The following is a 23,995-nucleotide window of genomic DNA, read 5'->3' on the forward strand; positions in this document are numbered from 1 at the left end:
AAGTTAATCCCAATACATTACTACATTTTGGTACTTCATCTCCAGAGTAATCTTTACTTATTTTGTCCTTTAATTTGGACGAATTAGTATCCCATTCCCTCAGAGGCATATTTGCACTTTGCATTATTTTATTAGCCTCTCCATAAGTCATTAATAGTTTCTCTTCAGTTGACGTCACACCCAGGAAATTGTCCACATAAAATTGTTTGCTCATTACTTTACTCAATGGACTTTCCATACGTTTAAGGTGTGCATTTATCGTCGCTTGAAGTAGGAACAGACTGGATGTAGCACCAAATAATACGCTCCTAAAGCAAAAGGGTACAATCCCGGTCAGCCTCTTGTAAATCCACTATTAGGAAAGCTTTACTTAGATCAGCCATAAAGGAATAGTTTTTCACCCTGAAATTTAATAAGATATCTCCCAATTTTTCCATCAACGACGGACCTGTCATCAAATAGTCATTTAAACTAGGTACATTTTTGTTACTCCTGGCACTACAATTAAACACAATCCTCGGAGGAGTGGTCTTAGAATCCTTCTTCACTCTGTGATGTGGCAAATAGTGACCATAAATTTTGGATTGCTCAGGAGGTACCTCTTCTATAAATTTATTAATACCCTTTACAAAGGAGGCATAATAGTCACTACCTATCAAAATATATATTGCGCCTACAGAAACATCGTTTACATCAGAAGGTGTTAAATTTGCATTATGTGAAAGTCTTTCTGCAGCTTTACTAAGCCCTATTGTAGATATTTTCTCTGGAAGTCTATCTACAATTACTGCACTAATACGTTTTTTCTCATTGCCCGAACTGACAGTTATATAAACAGTGTCATGTGACATGCCCATGTCACTCTGCCCTGGGGCAGAGTGCATGGGCATGTCATTTATTGCCTGTTCGAAGTCATTTGGCGTCAGGATAACATCAGATAGGCTTGTGTTAACCAAATTCTGAGGCTCTCTCATAAAAAATTCATTTTGATCTTCGACTCTCAGTCGAAGTCATTTTGAGACTTGAGTAGCTCACTCATTTCCTTGCTGTCATCTGTGTAGGACCCATCTTGTTTAAGTATGGGCCCAATACTGGATGTTGTTCTCGACTTTGATTTGGTGTAAGAAAAGAAATACTTTGGGTTTCTTTCGATTTCATTTATGGCTTTTGGTTCTTCCCGCGATTCTTGACTCCTTTAAGATTCTTTTAGCTTAAGTTCGATGTTTGTTATTTCTCTGACCAGTGTCTCCCTACGCATTTCAGATATATTGGCCTATTTTAGCCGCTCTGTTATTCTTTTCCTTCGCCTTTCTATTTTACATCTACTCCTTTTTCTTAAAGGAATAAGCCTTGAGCATACATCGAGTGCCACAGAGTTAATCTGTTGGGGTCTGTGTTGCTTAGTCCATCTTCCCAGCTTATATCGTTCAGGACTTGATTTACTTGGTCCCACTTTATGTTCTTGAAGTTGAATTTGGTGAAGGCTCCCTCGTGACTGATAGGTAGGGTCAATATTCATCTAAATGATTCTTTGATACTTTCAGGATATACAAGTTAACCATCAATTCTAGTAAGTCATCTTTTGGACAGTCTACCACTACTTTGAGTGCCACTGGTAAAGTGGCACTCAAGTTTGCAAAGGTTTCAGCAATACAAAATGATCCTGTTCCTCAAAATGAGAAATCCTTTCAACAATTTCTGAGAATGACTGGTGTTTGTTGTCAATTTTGCTATAAGTTTTCAGACATGTGGTCTTCCTAGCCTCTCTTGCCAGTAATAAAATTAGGTTTATTTGGTCCTGTACTTGTCAAGAGGCCTTTAATAATGAGTTTATGCGCGTCTCTCATATTCATATCTCCAGATTACGCAAAACATTTTTTTTCCTACACGTTGGAGCGTATGAGACTGGAGTAGTGCAGTAATACTTCCAGCTTCTAGTGAGGGGCATCTACATCCAGTTGCCTGTTTCTCTGTCAAGCTCAAATCCTGTCAGTGCGACTGTTCAAGAGATCTTGTTGCTGATCCTTGTTTCTGAATATTTCGATATATTCTTATCCTCGTCTCAGCATGTGGTTCAAGTGTATAGCGACCACAATACTGACCTACCTCACCTCTGTGAGAAATAAGAATACTTTGATTGCTGGTAAGGATAACATATCAGACTCTCTCTAGGGCTCTATTAATAGGATGTGTTATTGTTTGTTCTGTGTGATAGGTATATGGGAAGCTAAGCTTCTTTTTACCCATATGGTCTAATTATTAATAATTTATATGAAGTATAAAATGCAAGTGTGTTGGACCTATGCTAGCCCAAGTATCTACTGTCTCAGTGTAGGGTTGGTGCTTGGCATTAAAGTCCCTCTTTGGGTTGAGCACTGTCTCCTGGGCTAGCTGGTTGAGAGGAATGGTGATCTGATTAGTTACGTTCTATTCCATGGTGGTTCACTACACATTGAGAGATGCCTTTCCTGGATATTATAGCCATTTTTGGTGTGGACACGTGACATGCGATGAATACATTACTATTTGACGTATGTCACATGCCATCCCGACCAGTCGGGGCCCCCATTGTTATCATAATTGCTGGTTCATCAGCCAATCACGTGAAAGCCCGCCAACTCTGTGAAGTGATGTCTTCAACTCGTGGAGTAGACTAGACAGGCTGGACGAAGACTGTTCTTACAGTGGCTCTTGCCTGCTCATACCATCTAAATTTTCTCTGTAAATGGTGTAACTAACTACATAGAGTTTAGGTGAAGGAATAAACGGATTAAAATTTTATATCTGCTGTTTTCCTTTATCCTTTTCCCTAGCTCAGTTTGCTGACTTGTTTACAAACAGGTGCTACAGGCCCACCAGACATCACCTGTGTCCGTCATAACCGTAAGGCAGGAGTGGCAGCAGCTATGTTAAAAACAGCAGCAAAATATAACTTGAAGGCAGCAGCAGCAGTCACCCTGATGGCACCACCTCCAACAATCATCACATCAGCAGCAGATGTCATGAAAATAGCAGCACTGCCACAGAGGCAGCAGCACTACCATAGAGGCAGCAGCACTATCACCATAGAGGCAGCAGCACTACCATAGAGGCAGCAGCACTACCATACAGGCAGCAGCACTACCATACAGGTAGCAGCACTACCATACAGGCAGCAGCACTACCATACAGGCAGCAGCATTACCATACAGGCAGCAGCACTACCATACAGGCAGCATTGTAGCCATTACAATGAGCTCATTAGTAGTCATAATTAAGCAACATTAAAAACCATTAGACAGCAATAGCAGCTGCCATTATCTACAGTAGAAGCTACCAGCTAATATGAATGAAGCAGCAGCGGGAGCAATAATGAAGTCAGGAACAACTACCATGAAAGCTGCAGGAGTTACTTTGAAGGCAGTAGCAGCTACCATGAATGTAACAACAAAATGAGTAGAGAAGGCAGTAACAGCCGCTACCAAGAAGGCGGAAGCAACAGATACCTTGAAGACATAGCCAGTAACTACCATGGAGGCAGCGGCAACTGCCACAAAGGCAGCAGTAACAGCTACCACAAAAGTAGAAGCACCTACTTTGATGGAGGCTACAGAAGCAACCATTAAGGCATAATCAGCAGCTACCATGAAGGTAGCAGTAGCAGCAAAATTAAAAGCGCAACAGCAGCTACCATGATGACAGCAGCATAAGTTGCTCTGAAGGTATCAGCAGTAGTTACCATGATGGTTGCAACAGCAGCTGCCCTGAAGGAAGAAGCAGCAGCAACCATTAAAGCTGAAGCAGCAACTATAATAAATTCGGTAGCAGCTACAATGAAGGCTACCATTAAGACAGCAGAGGTGGCAGCTATCATGAAAGAATCAACAGCTTATAAGTTGAATTCAGCTACAGCAGCCGCCATGAAGACAGCAGTAGCAACTACCATGAACTCAGGTGCAGTTAAAATGTAGGCAGCAGCAGAAACAGTAGGTATCATGAAAGTAGCAGAAGCAGCAGCAGCAACATGCATCTTGAAGGCAGCAGCAGTAGCCCTCACGAAGGCAGCGGTAACAACTACCAAGAAGGCAGCAGCAGCTATCACAAAGGCAGCTGTAACAACTACCATGAAAGCAGCAGCTATCACAATGGCGAGGTAACAATTACCATGAAGGCAACAGCAACAAGTACTGTGCAGGCAGCAGGCATTGTGGAAATTTAAATTTACTTGGATGAATCTCATTAGATACATACCAGTAATTTTTAAAAGTAACAAAGATAATTATTCTTTATCAAGGTTACAGTGACGTATAGGAATTTTAGGACACCTAGGTCGCAAAAATGTCCTCCCTCGATACCTATTGTCATATCTCCACAAGTCACTCTGGACCTATATTAATTTCAAATGAAATATACATTACCAGGAATTCTGGTAAACATTATTGTAAATATGTGGACTGTATATTAAATTTAAAATATGTATACATATACATTGAAGGAGAATTTATAATAATAAGACTCACCAATTTGTCTGGAGATTACATGTCTAAATATGAAGAAAATACTGGCCAGAATTTCAACATAAATGGACATCAACTTAGCTGGGGTTCCTGGACTGTCCTGTCCACTCGCCTAATGCTCACGTTATGCAGAACTGCAAATCCAACAATTTCTGCTCCTATTTGGGAGGTTTCTACCACAATTTAACCTCCAGAGCGACGAAATTTATGCACATTTCACTCGTGTGCCTTCAGCCCAGTTCAAAACAATGGCGACTCCTCCCCAGCGATGCTCACCCATTTTGCTGGTTCTTTATTTATTTACAAATTAGTTTTTATTACTTACAATATATTCCATCAATTTACATACAAAATACACTGTATTTTTGGAGAATATACAGTATGTTCCACACTGCAGCCAGGCAGAGTTCATAAGAACATAAGAACATAAGAACGAAGGAACACTGCAGAAGGCCTACTGGCCCATGCGAGGCAGGTCCAAGTCTCCTACCGGCTTAAGCCAATGCACCCAACCTAGTCAGGTCAGGTCACATTGACTTAAGGGAGGAACACGGCAACCGACCTGGTAGCACAAGCTATCAGGTCTAACTCACACCCACCCACATCCACTCATGTATTTATCCAACCTATTTTTAAAGCTACACAACGTTCTGGCCTCTATAACGGTACTTGGGAGTTTGTTCCACTCATCCACAACTCTATTACCAAACCAGTACTTTCCTATATCCTTCCTGAATCTGAATTTTTCCAACTTAAAACCATTGCTGCGAGTCCTGTCTAGGCTAGATATTTTCAGCACACTATTTACATCCCCTTTATTTATTCCTGTCTTCCATTTATACACCTCAATCATATCCCCCCTAATTCTACGTCTTTCTAGAGAGTGCAGATTCAGGGCCCTTAGTCTATCCTCATAGGGAAGGTTTCTGATACATGGGATCAACTTTGTCATCCTCCTTTGTACATTTTCCAGAGAATTTATATCCATTCTGTAATAAGGTGACCAAAACTGTGCAGCATAATCTAAATGAGGCCTAACCAAGGATGTATAGAGTTGAAGAACAACCTGAGGACTCCTATTATTTATGCTTCTTGATATGAAGCCAAGGATTCTATTAGCTTTATTGCGAACACTTATGCACTGTTGTCTTGGTTTCAGATTACTGCTAACCAGAACTCCTAAATCTTTTTCGCAATCCGTAATATTAAGATCTACATTATTTAGTTTATATGTGGCATGATTATTGTCCTGTCCAACATTTAGAACTTTGCATTTGTCTATATTAAACTGCATCTGCCACTTCTCCGACCACTGCATCAGTCTATTCAAATCTTCCTGGAGTGCTCGAATGTCCTCGTCAGAATGAATTCGACGGCCTATTTTGGTGTCATCGGCAAACTTGCCGATGTCGCTCTTTATGCCCTCATCTATGTCGTTTATGTAGATTGTGAACAGCAGGGGGCCCAACACTGACCCCTGTGGAACACCGCTCGTGACACTTCCCCACTCTGATTTCTCCCCATTTATGCAAACTCTCTGCTGCCTATTTGTCAACCATGCCTCTATCCAGGAAAAAATTTCTCCTCCTATTCCATGTGCTTTAATTTTCCTCAATAGTCTCTGATGTGGGACCCTGTCAAAAGCCTTACTGAAGTCCATATACACAATATCATATTCATTACCATGATCTACCTCCTCAAATACCTTAGTGAAAAAAGTTAATAAATTCGTAAGGCAGGAACGCCCCTTTGTAAAACCATGCTGAGATTCGTTGATTAATTTATGCTTTTCAAGGTGGCTACGAACTGCCTCGGCAATTATTGATTCCATAAATTTTCCCACTATGGAGGTTAGGCTTATTGGTCTATAGTTCGAAGCTAAGGACCTGTCACCTGTTTTGAAAATAGGTATCACATTTGCCATTTTCCACTTATCTGGCACCATGCCAGTTTGTAGTGATATGTTGAAAAGATTAGCCAAAGGTGTGCTAAGCTCCTCTTTACATTCCTTTAGAACCCTTGCATACAGTTCATCAGGGCCTGGGGATTTGTTAGGTTTTAATTTATCTATTTGCCTAAGGACCATGTCACTTGTGACCCTAATAGTACACAGTTTATTATCGCCCTGTTCTACATAATTTATCATTACTGGAATATCGCTGGTATCCTCCTGTGTAAAAACTGAGAGGAAGTATGTGTTAAAAATTCTACACATTTCCTTATCACTGTCAGTGAGCTGACCCGAGGAACTTTTGAGTGGGCCTATCTTGTCCCTGATCTTACTTCTGTATACCTGAAAGAATCCTTTTGGGTTAGTCTTCGATTCTCTTGCAACTTTAACCTCATAATCTCTTTTTGCTTTTCTAATTCCCTTTTTTATTTCTCTCTTTAACTGAATATATCGATTTCTCAATTGCCCCTCTCCTCTTTTGATTTGCCTATATATGCCTCTCTTTTGACCAATCAGATATTTTAATCTATTGTTCATCCATTTAGGATCATTTTTGTTTGATCTGATTTCCCTATTTGGAACATAATTTGACTGAGCAGCTAGAACTATGCCCTGGAAAGCATCATATCGGCAACCATCACCACCTACCTGACCCTTAGTCAGGTCATTCCAGTTCAGCCCACCTAAGTAATTTTTCAGTCCTATGAAATCAGCCAAGCGAAAGTCAGGGACGGAGACTTGATTGCCATTATTAGGGGAATTCCATGATATATTAAAACTGAGTGATTTGTGATCACTTTCCCCAAGCTCATCATTAACCTCAAGATTATTAATTAGTGTTTCCCTACTGGCAAGAACCAAGTCAAGGAGGTTATTTCCCCTAGTTGGCTCTGTCACAAACTGTTTTAAAAAACAATCCTGGATCGTATCAAGAAAGTCACCTGACTCTAAATTTCCTGTCAAATTGCTCCAGTCAATCTGTCTATAGTTGAAATCTCCCATTAGCACAACATTTTCGTATGTAGATGCCTTACGAATTTCGTCCCATAGAAGTTTACTGCACTCCCTATCAAGATTTGGGGCCCTGTAAATCACACCCAAAATTAGTTTTTCTCGGCCCTCGAGAAGCTGTAACCAAACAGATTCAGTGGCTGACGCTTCTAATTTAATATCTTGTCTAACACAACAATTTAAATTGTCTCTGACATACATCGCTACTCCACCACCTTTCCTGTTGACCCTGTCAGTGTGGAATAATTTATAGCCTTGTATGTGACATTCAGAGGGCATCTCTCTATCTTTCAGATTGAGCCAGGTCTCTGTTATAGCAATAATATCTATGTCTCCTGCACTTGCAATTAATCTTAGCTCATCTATCTTATTTCTTACACTCCTGCTATTAGTATAGTAAACCTTAAGGGAGCTAGTCCCTTGCTGCCCTCTGCTGTCCCCCTTTGTTTGCTGACCTGATCTATTGTCTTTAATTATAACTTCATGCTGAATGCCTTTTATACATTTACTGTTTCCAACCCAAGTGTTGCAACCTGCTTGTTTCCCACACACACCCATACCTCTATCTTCCATCAGTTTAAAATCATAGGCATTTCACCAATGGCCTTCTCAATCGAGTCTGCAAGTGCTACCACCCCAGCCCCAGAGAGATGTACCCCATCCCTTGCATACATATCATGTTTGCCATAAAAGTTGTTCCAGTTGTCAATGAATGGGATTGCATGTTCCTTGCAGTATCTGTCTAGCCAGCAATTTACACCAATTGCCCTAGACAACCATTCATTTCCTACTCCCCTTCTAGGCAAGATGCTACATATGATTGGGATCCCTCCCTTAGACTTAATGAAATCTATAGCTGACCTGTACTTATCTAGCAGCTCTTCTCTCCTACCCTTCCCAATATCATTTCCACCAGCACTGAGACAGATAATGGGCTTGCTCCCATTACCTGACATGATATTATCCAGCCTGTTGACAATGTCCCCAACACCAGCTCCAGGGAAGCACACTCTATCTCTCATCTTCTTATTCCTATTACAAAAAGCACGGTCAATGTATCTTACCTGAGAGTCACCAACCACAAGAATGCGCTTACCTCCATTAGCAGGGGCAGTAGTACCCTTACCTTCACTGGCCACTGAAGTACATTCATCCTGAAGAACAGAGAAGCGATTTCCTACCTTCAGATCTTCACTCTTAACTTTCCTTACTCTGATGCGCCTTCCATTACTGTGAACTACTCGCCACTTGTAGCAGGTGCTGGGCTGCACCTCACTGCTGGTAGCCGTTGCTGCCACCCCAACTACAGCCTCCTCACAGCGAGAGACAGACTGCACCTCGCTGCTAGAAGCCTCATTCCCCACAACTCCAGCCACCTCACACTCTCTCCCAGACCTATTGAGGTGGACCTTCAGCCTCCTAATCTCCTCCTGGAGAAGCAAGACCTCCTCCTTCAACTCTCCAACCCCAATTTTTAAAACACTGCCTGCTAAACGACTCAAATTGCTCCTTTGGCAAAGGTGGAGGACCTGGGTACATATAGGATCTGGCATCCACACGGCGACATATTACACAAGATTTAATCACTCTTTTTACACTTTGCCGTCCTTGTGGAATCCAGAAAGTTTCCCTAATACAATTTAAGGTATCTTGTACCCCACCATGCATTAGATTTTTATGGGCATTTAAAGGAATTAAATTTGTTAGATGATGGGTTTTGGGCAGTAAGATAGGGTGTTTAACATAATCACCCAATTCAGCATTTTGTAACCTTCCTCTGCTCCTAATTACATTGTTCTCTAAATACAGCCCTAATTTCTCTATTATGGAACCTTTCACAACTTTTCTTTCCATCATCAATTCAATTTCATTTCCATAGATTTCTTCTCGTACCCTCTGCATCCAGTATTCAAGAGGATGTGAAAACTTATATGAAATATTCATCTTGTTTAGAAATTTAAACACCAACTTAGTTACATTGATTAGTTTGGGTAAAGAAGAATACCTATTTATATCAATGGCTAAGGAAGGACAAACTATTGGAGTGGTGGTCACAGTAATTTCAACAGGAGTAATATATGTCTTTTGTACAGGCCAATTAGCTTTATTTGCCAACCAGCTCGGTCATTTAAACCATGATACAGCAGTACAAATTTAGCATAAGGTTAACCTTGAAACAAGAAATCAGCTGGATTCTCCTCACCAGGTATATGATTAAATGTTAACATATGCCGACCCAAACTATTATACTTCTCTTGCATCTGATTAATTTCAGCGACTCTGTTTTGTACGTACACAATTTTACTGTTTCCATTACGAATCCATTGTAAGGATACCTCATTATCCGACCAAATTACAGTGTCGCTAATATTTATCTCCTGCAACTTATTTCTTATATAATTAGCTAATTTGACACCTACATAAATGGCTGTTAATTCCAACTGAGGTAAGGTACGTGATTTAATTGGAGGCACTTTAGCCTTAAACATAATAAGAGAAATAACACTATTACATTGAAGGTAAGCAACTGCTCCATTTGCCAATTTTGAAGCATCGCAAAAAATGTAGAGTATATTTTTCCCATTTGGATTGGCCACCTGGCGTGGGAACTCCAACATTGAAATTTTTTCATGATCACTAATTAACTCATCCCACCTGTTAATGAATTCCTCAGGTAGAGTTTCATCCCAAGCACATTTAAGCTTCCATGCCTCTTGTATTAATAATTTCCCTCTTATAGTAAGGGGTGACACTAAACCTAGTGGATCAAGACATTTGGAAACTTCAGCAAGCAAAACTTTCTTAGTTAATTTATTGGGCGTACTGTAATTATTAGGTTTCGGCATTAACAAATCTCTCTCAGTATCCCAAGTTAAACCCAATACATTACTACATTTTGGTACTTCATCTCCAAGGGAATCTTTACTTATTTTGTCCTTTAATTTGGACGAATTACTATTCCATTCCCTCAGAGGCATATTTGCACTTTGCATTATTTTATTAGCCTCTCCATAAGTCATTAACAGTTCCTCTTCAGTTGACATCACACCCAGGAAATTGTCCACATAAAATTGTTTGCTCATTACTTTACTCAATGGACTTCCCATACGTTTAAGGTGTGCATTTATCGTCGCTTGAAGTAGGAACGGACTGGATGTAGCACCAAATAATACGCTCCTAAAGCAAAAGGTTTTCAGAGGGCTAAGTGGGTCACTAGGATTCTCAGGCCATAAGAAGCAGGTACAATCCCGGTCAGCCTCTTGTAAACCCACTCTTAGGAAAGCTTTACTTACGTCAGCAGTAAAGGCATAATTCTTCACTCTGAAATTTAATAAGATATCTCCTAATTTTTCCGTCAACGACGGACCTGTCATCAAACACTCATTTAAACTAGGTACATTTTTGTTACTCCTGGCACTACAATTAAACACAATCCTCAGAGGAGTGGTCTTAGAATCCTCCTTCACTCCGTGATGTGGTAAATAGTGACCATAAATTTTGGCTTGCTTAATAGGTACCTCTTCTATAAATTTATTAATTAATTGTTCAGTAATTATGTCATTATAGGCAGTCAACAATTCTGGTGTCTTACTCAGTTCGCGGAGCTGAGCCTTTAATTGTCCCTATGCCATTCTGTAATTAGTGGGCAATTCTGGATGGTTCAGTCTCCACGGAAGTCGTACCCAGTATTGTCCAGATTCAAATTTTACATCTCTCAGGTATTGCTCCTGAGTAAAAGAATCGTCTGGACTTTCTTCATTTACATTTATTCCAATGCTGTCTAATTCCCACAATTTATGCACTGGCTCAACACCATCCTCTATGGAAGAATTATACTGGGGCACGATTTCATGAGTAAGACACACAGTGATAGTATTTATAGTTTCCTTTAGTCATGAATTATTATTACGAGGAATCCTACCATACATTACATGGCCTCCTGCAGTCTTCAAAAGGGTGACACCACATTTCTTTACCATACCCTTTACAAAGGAGGCATAATAGTCACTACCTATCAAAATATTTAATGGGCCTACAGAATCATCATTAACACCAGAAGGTGCTAAATTTACATTATGTGAAAGTTTTTCTGTAGCTTTACTAAGCTCTATTGTAGATATTTTTTCTGGGAGTCTATCTACAATTACTGCATTAACACGTTTTTTCTCATTGCCCAACCTGACAGTTACATAAACAATGTCATACAATTGAGCTCTTTTATCTGAGAGAAAACCAGATAATTTTAGAGTTGTGGGATCTCCCATTTGTACTTTCATCCCATCAAGATATTTACGTTGTATGAAAGTATGTTGTGATCCCTGGTCTAATAATGCAGTTACATTTTTTTATTTATGCCTTTAATCATCAATTTTTACCTGTAACACAGGTAAGGCTACTTCAGCAAAACCATCATTATTAACATTAGCAGCAATTTTTACATTAGCTACTGTTGTGTCAAGATTGTCAACATTATTATCAACATTATCATATAGACCCTTACATATGACTATATGGTGTCTTCCTTTGTCACATTGATAACAGTTGTTTAATTTGGCATAACAATCCTTTAGATTGTGATTACCTAAACACCTGATACATCTGTCAAGTTCCTCCAATCTTTCAGCTTTATCATTCCATGAATTGTATGCATTGCAATTCTTAGAAAAATGAGTACCCTTGCAGAAAAGACAATCTCTCTTTTCTTTGACTGGTTTCTTATTAACTGGGCTACTCTTAGGAGGGTACTTATTCTTCTTACCTTGTGGAGAATCATTATTTCTGATTCCTGCTACTTGATATGTACCTATGCAACTCTTCTTAGGAGATGAATTTTGATTATTAACATTGGGATAATTTTTCCCTTTGTGTAACTTGACAGATACCTCAGAGTTATTATTGTTGAATCTTTAAAATGAGTTGGTTGGCTGGTCTGCAACTAAACAATTAATTCTTGTAGACCTAGTCTTATTTCCTCCAGACCAAAATAACCTTTGTGATACTTGTTCGAGAGTCATTCAACTGTTTTACAGCTTAATTTATTCTGTATCATGGCACTCAATAACCAGTCTGATTCCTTCAGATTATATTTATTACTTAAAGTTTTGAGAGTGCTCTCCAGTTTAACTCTAAACTGCTGTAAACCTTTGTAAGTGTGATCTGGAGATTTTAAATTAACAATGATATTCACTAGATCCAACCTACTTTGTTCTATATTACCATAAGTGACTTTCAACAAGTCAACTGCTTCTTTGTAAGAGTCATCTACATTGGGAAAGGCTTGTATGAGTATGTGAGCATCTCCTCTTACCTGTCCTTTGAGGTAAAATAATTTAGTTACAAATGCTAGGTCACTCCTGTCATGCACAGCTGCTTTAAAAATTTACCAAAACTCCTCCTAATTTTCTCCAGGATTAAATACAGGTAAACATAATTCTGGGAGTTTTGGCAAAGACATCTTATTTGTTGGAATAGATTGATTAATTGCCTGGTTTACACTTTTTAATTTATTCAAAACCTGACTTTTACAAGAAAGAATTTTTTCTTCTAATTCATAATACTGATTAATCATAAGATCCATTTCTGTCTCATCTCCACAATTTACTAACAAATCTCCTTCATATTTTTTTATAATATAATTTGTATGAATCATATCTATTCCCTAAAGCATCTAAATACAATTTTAAATCATAAGTATTCACAGTTTCCTGATTCATTAATTTCAAACATTTATTATATGCCTTTGTTACATGACCCTTTCTAGTCTGTAATGATGCTTTTTTTGCTCTAAATTCCATGTGTTTGTCATCTACATTAATTTCCTCATTTTCACCCATGATGCAATGTATTAAATTCAACTTATTTAGTAACACTGATTATGTACTTAATTATGCACTTCATAAAGGCAAATATTACAAATTACCTTGAATAAATCCTAGCTACTTTAGCTTAGCAATTACATGTAAGGAAATTATAATGTAAACTTTAAATATACATTAATATAATCTTAGCTACACTTGAGCTTAGCAATTACTCATGTAAGGAAATTACAATATAAATTTTAAATATACATTAATATAAATCTTAGCTTCACTTGAGCTTAGCAAAATTAGTATTGTAATAATTATAATCCATTACACAATTAAGTAAATTTGTGGACCTAACATCCGCCTCCTTCTGTCATTTCACATATAATTATTAAGTAATTAATTCACTAATTAATGACTTCACTAATTACATCCAGTTCGATCAAGGACCAACAGGCTACTGTGTGGAAAATTAAATTTACTTGGATGAATCTCATTAGATACATACCAGTAATTTTTAAAAGTAACAAAGATAATTATTCTTTATCAAGGTTACAGAGACATATAGGAATTTTAGGACACCTAGGTCGCAAAAATGTCCTCCCTCGATACCTACTGTCATATCTCCACAAGTCACTCTGGACCTATATTAATTTCAAATTAATTATACATTACCAGGAATTCTGATGAACATTATTGTAAATATGTGGACTGTATATTAAATTTAAAATATGAATGCATATACATTGAAAGAGAATTTATAATAATAAGACTCACCAATTTGTCTGGAGATTACTTGGTGTATCATACACAAACCCCTGCCTAAATATGAAGAAAATACTGGCCAGAATTTCAACATAAATGAACATCAACTTAGCTGGGGTTCCTGGACTGTCCTGTCCACTCGCCTAATGCTCACGTTATGCAGGACTGCAAATTCAACAATTTCTGCTCCTATTTGGGAGGTTTCAACCACAATTTAACCTTCAGAGCGACGAAATTTATGCACATTTCACTCGCGTGCCTTCAGCCCAGTTCAAAACAATGACGACTCCTCCCCAGCGACGCTCACCCATTTCGCTGGTTATTTATTTACAAATTAATTTTTATTACCTACAGTATATTTCATCAATTTACATACAAAATACACTGCATTTTTGGAGAATATACAGTATTTTCCATAGGCATTATCATTAAGACTGCAGTTGCAACTATCATTAAAGAAGGAGCAGGAGCTACCATAAAGGCAGCAGCAGCAACTGGCATGAAGGCAGCAGCAACTACCAAAATGGCAGCAGTACGAGCTGTTACAAAAGCAGTAGTAGCAGCTATTTCAAAAGCCATAGCAGCAGCTACCGTGAAGGTAGCAGAAGCTGGTATGAAGGCAGAAGTAGCAAATGCGACGAGAGTAGTAACAACAACTACCATGAAGATAGCTGCAACTATGAAGAAGGCAGCAGCTGCAATGAAAGCAATTACCATTAAGGCATCAAGAGCAACTACCATGAAGGCAGCAGTAGCAACTACCATGAAAGGGAAGATGACACTCACATTGTTAACTCACAGTTGAGGGTTGTTTGAGCCATGGTGACCAGCTGGTGCTGTTGTTGTTGTGTGATGGTGGCGCTGGTGAGCACTGTTAACCCATACACCACATTAACAGTGTGGTGATGCAGGCTACTGATCATGTCTTGGATGCCCTCCTCTGTCACTGTGCTGGGACGGCACCAGATCACCCAGTACCTGTTGAGAATGACACATATGTAGTTACCTGCGTATATGTTGATAATGACATATGTTGTTACCTGTCTGTATGTTGATAATGACACTGTTGCGATCCCAGAAAGAGATAAAAGGAAAGGTGATTGGCTGATCACTTGGGTGCTGCTAATCGAGTGTTACCGGGTGCAGTGCCCTGTGTGACGTCAACACACTCAATGTTGGAGCTGATGAACCGGCCTCATCAGTGTTCACCACGGCTTCACTGAGTCCACAGTTCGACGGCCTCAGAGTTACCTGACGGCCTCAATAAGTACATCAACTTGACTAGTTTCCTGCTGGCACAACGACTGGACTTAGTTTCGTGCTAGCTTGGCATCAGTTGGACTTAGTATCGGCTGGACAGTATGGCCTTATTCCACGACGGTGTCACTGACAGAAATGTTAGTGTCGGACAAGGGAAGAAAGGATGTCGTGTGACACAGAAGAGGAGTGTTATAACGCGGAGGAAGGGGTGTCGTGACACTGAAAGACGGTAGTGCTGTAATAATGTCGTATAACACTGAAGAAAAGATAGGTTATGACACAGGTGTCGTGTGTGAAATTTGTAATCTTTTGTGTCAGTAGATAGTTGAACTATGTTGGTGAAGGATAGAGTCATGTTTGTGACATTGTTTCCTCGTAAATGTGATAATTCTGTACCAAAGAGAAATAACACCAAAGAATATACTCTTATGTTGTACCAAAGAATGCTCTTATTTTATTAAAAATTTACTAGTAAAGATTTATTAAATATGTGTTTTGTACTCCGGGATAATATTCTTATTACAGTTCTGGTAATGGGATAATTATTAAGATAACAATTAACAGGCCGAGTATTTGGTTCTGATTCCCCTAGATATATAATTCCCCTAGATATATAATTCCCCTAGATATATAATTCCCCTAGATATATAATTCCCCTAGATATATAATTCCCCTAGATATATAATTCCCCTAGATATATAATTCCCCTAGATATATAATTCCCCTAGATATATAATTCCCCTAGATATATAATTCCCCTAGATATATAATTCCCCTAGATATATAATTCCCCTAGATATATAATTCCCCTAGATATATAATTCCCCTAGATATATAATTCCCCTAGATATATAATTCCCCTAGATATATAATTCCCCTAGATATATAATTCCCCTAGATATATAATTCCCCTAGATATATAATTCCCCTAGATATATAATTCCCCTAGATATATAATTCCCCTAGATATATAGCTTGATTGCCAGAATTGTATTATAATATACATAAATCTAGTTACCTGTTTATGTTGATAATGACACATATGTTGCTACCTGTCTATGTTGTTGGTGACTCACCTGTAATTACATGTATATCTGCTGAACACCCGTAGTTACCTGCTCCTTCTCAACACCACCATCATTGCTCACACCACCACCATCGTTGCTCACACCACCACCATCGTTGCTCACACCACCACCATCACTGCTCTATCTACTATCATTCCTGTCAATACCATCACTTCTATAACCACCGCCATCACTGCTCTCACCACCACCACAATTGCTCTCACCACCACAATTGCTCACTATCACCATCACCTCCGCGTTCACTGCTCTTACGAACACCACCACAATCACTGTCCTAATCATAACTGTTCTCACCAAAACATCCACCATCACTGCTTCCTCAACCACCATCACTGTCACTCCATTTACCAACATCACGGCTACCATTACTCCAAAGACCATCACCACCATTGTTCTCAACACATCTTCTACCACCATCATTGTTCTTACCACCATCACTATCAACACTACCTCCACCATCACTATGAACACCACCGACAATAGAGAAACACAAGAATAGAAGCAAATGGATCACCTTCATGATAGTTCTAGCTCCTGTACACCACCACTCGCACCGGTGTCACACCAGTATCACTCACACCAGTATCACTCACACCAACAATTAAGGGTACACAAGAACAACAGTTAAAGACTCACCCTCCTGGTGGTTGTAGCTCCTGGGCTACATCACAGGCGTGACTCACTATAGTGTCACTCACACCGGTCAACTCCAGCGCCACTCTCTGTGTACTGGGTAGTGACATCAACGCTGCTGGTGACACAGATGCTGCTACTCTCACACCTGTAGTGATACACCAAACTCGGTCACCACTATTTTTTCATCACATCACAAACACCATGAATATCAGTTATTCACTATACTGTGTTAACCATAACCATTTCTCTCATCACACCCACACCATAAATATCATCCCTGTACTGATTCAATATTCTGTCATCACCCCCACCATGACTCGTCCCACCTACACCAATAACTTTACCATTAGATTTTTACAGATTCTCCGTGTCTACACCACCAGCCATCGTGTGTCTAGTTACAATAACATCTACACCACTGTGTCTCTAGTCACATTAACATGAAGATCTTTGTAGTCTGCAGAAAAGGTAAGGGACGAAAACAAGCCTGGATTGCTTGCAGTCTCTGTGGTCAATGGTCCCATGGTATATGCAGAGATTTTAAACCAGTGACCACACTTGACATAATCTCAGAGAGATGCTTTTGGGTCTGCCCAAACGAGATCCACCTGTATGATGAAATTACATCTATATTAAAAGACAAGAACACCAATAAAAGATCCTTCTTGAAAGAGATGTCAGCATGGTATGACAGCTGGGAAAATACGATGGGTGGTAGGGATGGGGCTGTCTTGGACGACTGTGCTCTGGAGGGTGCGAGTGTTGTCCTGGAGAACAGTGGTCCTGAGGGTGCTAGTGTTGTCCTGGAGAACAGTGGTCCTGAGGGTGCTAGTGTTGTCCTGGAGAACAGTGGTCCTGAGGGTGCTAGTGTTGTCCTGGGGAACAGTGGTCCTGAGGGTGCTAGTGTTGTCCTGGAGGACAGTGAACCAAAAGGAGACATTGGCCCTGGTGACGAAACAACTAAACACAACGCTATTCAGTTCAGAGGTACAAAATAGCGATACTGCTGGAAATCTAACAAAAGTGGATGATCTCTCAGGAAATAGTGTCGACACATTAATAGCGAAACCTGGTAGAAACACTGATGTCCATACAGGGGTGAGAGGAAGGAAACAGAAAAAATACACCAGCAGTGAATGCAGCTACAATGAATCCTAGCAAACAGAAGTCCAGTCTATGCCTTTGATATATGCCTTTGATATATGCAGGCACAGTGTACTGTATCTGGTAAAACAGGTGGGACATGCAACATTGAATTATCCCAAAAAATACCACACTCACATGACAACAGGAGAGTGCAACTTCCCCTCCTGTAACTTAATTCACCCAAAAATGTGTCACTCATCAATCCATGAAAGAAAAGACTACAACGCATACTGCCAGGCACATCTAAAGGGGACAAGAAGACACAGACAAGCCAGACTATGGAAACAAAAGAGGGGAGCCACAACTCCTCAAGGGACAGTTTTTTTTAGGGCCAAGAGGGAAAAAAGACTGGCAAGAAATGACTGTAATCCTACACCAACTGAAAACACTTCTGGAACAGAGGCACGGACATTGGCCTCCACTCCACAACAACAGATATTAGAGCCAGCAAATAAAAAACCCTAAATTCCACCAATATAACAACATTTGTGGTCACAGTGGTGCCCATGCTAACCTTCCTATGGTGTAGAAATATACCTAGTTGGACGAATCTTATTGTGGCTAGCTAGTCCAGTGGCTAACACGACGGTCTGGAGTTTTGAGGCTCTCTGACCGCGGGTTCTATCCCCGCCCATGGTATTGTTTTATTGTTTGTTTGCAATCGTGTCATTACGACTTCGTGAGCCATGTCGAGAAGATGTAAACTAGAAAGAGAAAGATAGACATGGTTGAAAGGTAGACAGGGTGGGCAAGGTAGACAGGGTGGGCACGGTAGACAGGGTGGGCAAGGTAGACAGGTGGGCAAGGTAGACAGGGTGGGCACGGTAGACAGGGTGGGCAAGGTAGACAGGGTGGGCACAGTAGACAGGGTGGACAAGGTAGACAGGGTGGGCAAGTTAGACAGGGTGGGCACGGTAGACAGGGTGGGCAAGGTAGACAGGGTGGGCAAGGTAGACAGGGTGGGCACGGTAGACAGGGTGGGCAAGGTAGACAGGGTGGGCACGGTAGACAGGTGGGCAAGGTAGACAGGTGGGCAAGGTAGACAGGGTGGGCACGGTAGACAGGGTGGGCAAGGTAGACAGGGTGGGCAAGGTAGACAGGGTGGACAAGGTAGACAGGGTGGGCAAGGTAGACATGGTGGACAAGGTAGACAGGGTGGGCAATGTAGACAGGGTGGGCAATGTAGACAGGGTGGGCACGGTAGACAGGGTGAGCACGGTAGACATGGTGGACAAGGTAGACAGGGTGGGCAAGGTAGACAGGGTGAACACGGTAGAGAGGGTGGGCAAGGTAGACAGAGTGGGCAAGGTAGACAGGGTGGGCAAGGTAGACAGGGTGGGCATCACCATGAGTACCTCCACTAGCATCACCATGAGTACCTCCACTAGCATCACCATGAGTACCTCCACTAGCATCACCATGAGTACCTCCACTAGAATCACCATGAGTGCTACCACTAGCATCACCATGAGTACCTCCACTAGCATCACCATGAGTACCTCCACTAGCAACACCATGAGTGCTACCACTAGCATCACCATGAGTACCTCCACTAGCAACACAATGAGTGCTACCACAAGCATCACCATGAATACCTCCACTAGCATCACCATGAGTGCTACCACTAGCATCACCATGAGTGCTACCACTAGCATCACCATGAGTGCTACCACTAGCATCACCATGAGTACCTCCACTAGCATCACCATGAGTACTTCCACTAGCATCATCATGAGTACCTCCACTAGCATCACCATGAGTGCTACCACTAGCATCACCATGAGTGCAACCACTAGCATCACCATGAGTACCTACACTAGCAACACCATGAGTGCTTCCACTTGCATCACCATGAGTACCTCCACTAGCATCCCCATGAGTACCTCCACTAGCATCACCATGAGTACCTCCACTAGCATCATCATGAGTGCTTCCACTAGCATCATCATGAGTGTCTCCACTAGCATCACCATGAGTGCTTCCACTAGCATCACCATGAGTACCTCCACTAGCATCACTATGAGTACTTCCACTAGCATCATCATGAGTGCCTCCACTAGCATCACAATGAGTGTTTCCACTAGCATCACCATGAGTACCTCCACTAGCATCACCATGAGTGCTTCCACTAGCATCACCATGAGTGCCTCCACTAGCATCACCATGAGTGCATCCACTAGCATCACCATGAGTGCTTCCAATAGCATCACCATAAGTGCTTCCACTAGCATCACCATGAGTGCTTCCACTAGCATCACCATGAGTGCTTCCACTAGCATCACCATCAGTGCTTCCACTAGCATCATCATGAGTACCTCTACTAGCATCAATATGAGTACCTCCACTAGCATCACCATGAGTACCTCCACTAGCATCACCATGGGGGCTTTCACTAGCATCACCATGAGTGCCTCCACTAGCATCACCATGAGTGCTACCACTAGCATCACCATGAGTGCCTCCACAAGCATCACCATGAGTACCTCCACTAGCATCACCATGAGTGCTTCCACTAGCATCACCCTGAGTACCTCCACTAGCATCACCATGAGTGCTTCCACTAGCATCACCATGAGTACCTCCACTAGCATCACCATGAGTACCTCCACTAGCATCACCATGAGTGCTATCACTAGCATCACCATGAGTACCTCCACTAGCATCACCATGAGTACCTCCACTAGCATCATCATGAGTACCTCCACTAGCATCACCATGAGTGCTACCACTAGCATCACCATGAGTGCTACCACTAGCATCACCATGAGTACCTCCACTAGCATCACCATGAGTGCCTCCACTAGCATCACCCTGAGTACATCCACTAGCATCAACCTGAGTACCTCCACTAGCATCACCATGAGTGCCTCCACTAGCATCACCATGAGTGCTACAACTAGCATCACCATGAGTGCTTCCACTAGCATCACCATGAGTGCTTCCACTAGCATCAGAGTGAGTGCTTCCACTAGCATCACCATGAGTACCTCCACTAGCATCACCATGAGTACCTCCACTAGCATCAAAATGAGTGCCTCCACTAACATAACCATGAGTATCTCCACTAGCATCACCATGAGTACCTCCACTAGCATCACCATGAGTGCTTCCACTAGCATCACCATGAGTGCTACCATTAGCATCACCATGAGTGCTTCCACTAGTATCACCCTGAGTACCTCCACTAGCATCACCATGAGCGCTTCCACTAGCATCACCATGAGTGCTTCCTCTAGCATCACCATGAGTACCTCCACTAGCATCACCATGAGTGCTTCCACTAGCATCACCATGAGTGCTTCCTCTAGCATCACCATGAGTACCTCCACTAGCATCACCATGAGTGCCTCCACTAGCATCACCAGGAGTACCTCCACTAGCATCACCATGAGTACCTCCACTGGCATCACCATGAGTGCTTCCACTAGCATCACCATGAGTACCTCCACTAGCATCACCAGGAGTGCTACCACTAGCATCACCATGAGTGCTACTACTAGCATCACCACGAGTGCTTCCACTAGTATCACCATGAGTGCTTCCACTAGCATCACCATGAGTGCTACCACAAGCATCACCATGAGTGCTACCACTAGCATCATCATGAGTGCTTCCACTAGCATCACCATGAGTGCTTCCACTAGCATCACCATGTGTGCTACCACTAGCATCACCACGGGTGCTTCCGCTAGCATCACCATGAGTGCTACCACTAGCATCACCATGAGTGCTACCACTAGCATCACCACGAGTGCTTCCACTAGCATCACCATGAGTGCTTCCACTAGCATCACCATGAGTGCTACCACAAGCATCACCACGAGTGCTTCCACTAGCATCACCATGAGTGCCTCCAATAGCATCAGCATGAGTGCTTCCACTAGCATCATAATGAGTGCTTCCACTAGCATCACAATGAGTGCTTCCACTAGCATCAACATGAGTGCTACCACTAGCATCACCATGAGTACTTCCACTAGCATCACCATGAGTGCTTCCACTAGCATCACCATGAGTGCTTCCACTAGCATCACCATGAGTGCTTCCACTAGCATCACCATGAGTGCTTCCACTAGCATCACCATGAGTACCTCCACTAGCATCACCATGAGTGCTTCCACTAGCATCACCATGAGTGTTTCCACTAGCATCACCATGAGTACCTCCACTAGCATCAACATGAGTACCTCCACTAGCATCACCATGAGTGCTTCCACTAGCATCACCATGAGTGCTTCCACTAGCATCACCATGAGTACCTCCACTAGCATCAACATGAGTGCTACCACTAGCATCACCATGAGTACCTCCACTAGCATCATCATGAGTGCTTCCACTAGCATCACCATGAGTGCTACCACTAGCATCACCATGAGTATATCCACTAGCATCATCATGAGTGCTACCACTAGCATCACCATGAGTACCTCCACTAGCATCACCATAAGTGCTACCACTAGCATCGTCATGAGTGCTACCACTAGCATCACCATGAGTGCTACCACTAGCATCACCATGAGTACCTCCACTAGCATCACCATGAGTACCTCCACTAGCATCACCATGATTGCTTCCACTAGCATCACCATGAGTGCTACCATTAGCATCACCATGAGTGCTTCCACTAGCATCTCCCTGAGTACCTCCGCTAGCATCACCATGAGTGCTTCCACTAGCATCACCATGAGTGCTTCCTCTAGCATCACCATGAGTACCTCCACTAGCATCACCATGAGTACCTCCACTAACATCATCATGAGTGCCTCCACTAGCATCAAGAGGAGTACCTCCACTAGCATCACCATGAGTACCTCCACTAGCATCACCATGAGTGCTTCCACTAGCATCACCATGAGTGCTACCACTAGCATCATCATGAGTGCTTCCACTAGCATCACCATGAGTGCTTCCACTAGCATCACCATGTGTGCTACCACTAGCATCACCACGAGTGCTTCCACTAGCATCACCATGAGTGCTTCCACTAGCATCACCGTGAGTACCTCCACTAGCATCACCATGAGCACCTCCACTAGCATCACCATGAGTGCTACCACAAGCATCACCACGAGTGCTTCCACTAGCATCACCATGAGTGCCTCCAATAGCATCACCATGAGTGCTTCCACTAGCATCACCATGAGTGCTTCCACTAGCATCACAATGAGTGCTTCCACTAGCATCAACATGAGTGCTACCACTAGCATCACCATGAGTACTTCCACTAGCATCACCATGAGTGCTTCCACTAGCATCACCATGAGTGCTTCCACTAGCATCATGATGAGTGCTTCCACTAGCATCACCATGAGTGCTTCCACTAGCATCACCATGAGTACCTCCACTAGCATCACCATGAGTGCTTCCACTAGCATAACCATGAGTGTTTCCACTAGCATCACCATGAGTACCTCCACTAGCATCAACATGAGTACCTCCACTAGCATCACCATGAGTGCTTCCACTAGCATCACCATGAGTGCTTCCACTAGCATCACCATGAGTACCTCCACTAGCATCACCATGAGTGCTACCACTAGCATCGCCATGAGTACCTCCACTAGCATCATCATGAGTGCTTCCACTAGCATCACCATGAGTGCTACCACTAGCATCACCATGAGTATATCCACTAGCATCATCATGAGTGCTACCACTAGCATCACCATGAGTACCTCCACTAGCATCACCATAAGTGCTACCACTAGCATCACCATCAGTGCTACCACTAGCATCACCATGAGTGCTACCACTAGCATCACCATGAGTACCTCCACTAGCATCACCATGAGTACCTCCACTAGCATCACCATGATTGCTTCCACTAGCATCACCATG

General features: G+C 42.0%; 1 protein-coding gene across 2 annotated transcripts in view; it reads right to left on the reverse strand.

Annotated features, from left to right (window-relative positions):
* LOC128705227 (uncharacterized) overlaps positions 1-23,995 on the reverse strand; it is a 194,881-nt gene that overhangs the window by 32,247 nt on the left and 138,639 nt on the right. The window contains exons 4-5 of one of the 2 annotated variants that reach the window (XM_070102046.1): positions 17,012-17,156; positions 14,827-15,005 (exon numbers count right to left, since the gene is read on the reverse strand). In XM_070102046.1, coding sequence (XP_069958147.1) covers positions 14,827-15,005; positions 17,012-17,156 — 324 coding nt within the window. Of the gene's footprint in view, positions 1-14,813; positions 15,006-17,011; positions 17,157-23,995 lie in introns of both variants that reach the window. The other variant, XM_070102047.1, reaches the window with a different exon arrangement.

The sequence above is a fragment of the Cherax quadricarinatus genome, chromosome 79 (genome assembly GCF_038502225.1).
Source record: "Cherax quadricarinatus isolate ZL_2023a chromosome 79, ASM3850222v1, whole genome shotgun sequence".
NCBI lineage: Eukaryota > Metazoa > Arthropoda > Malacostraca > Decapoda > Parastacidae > Cherax > Cherax quadricarinatus.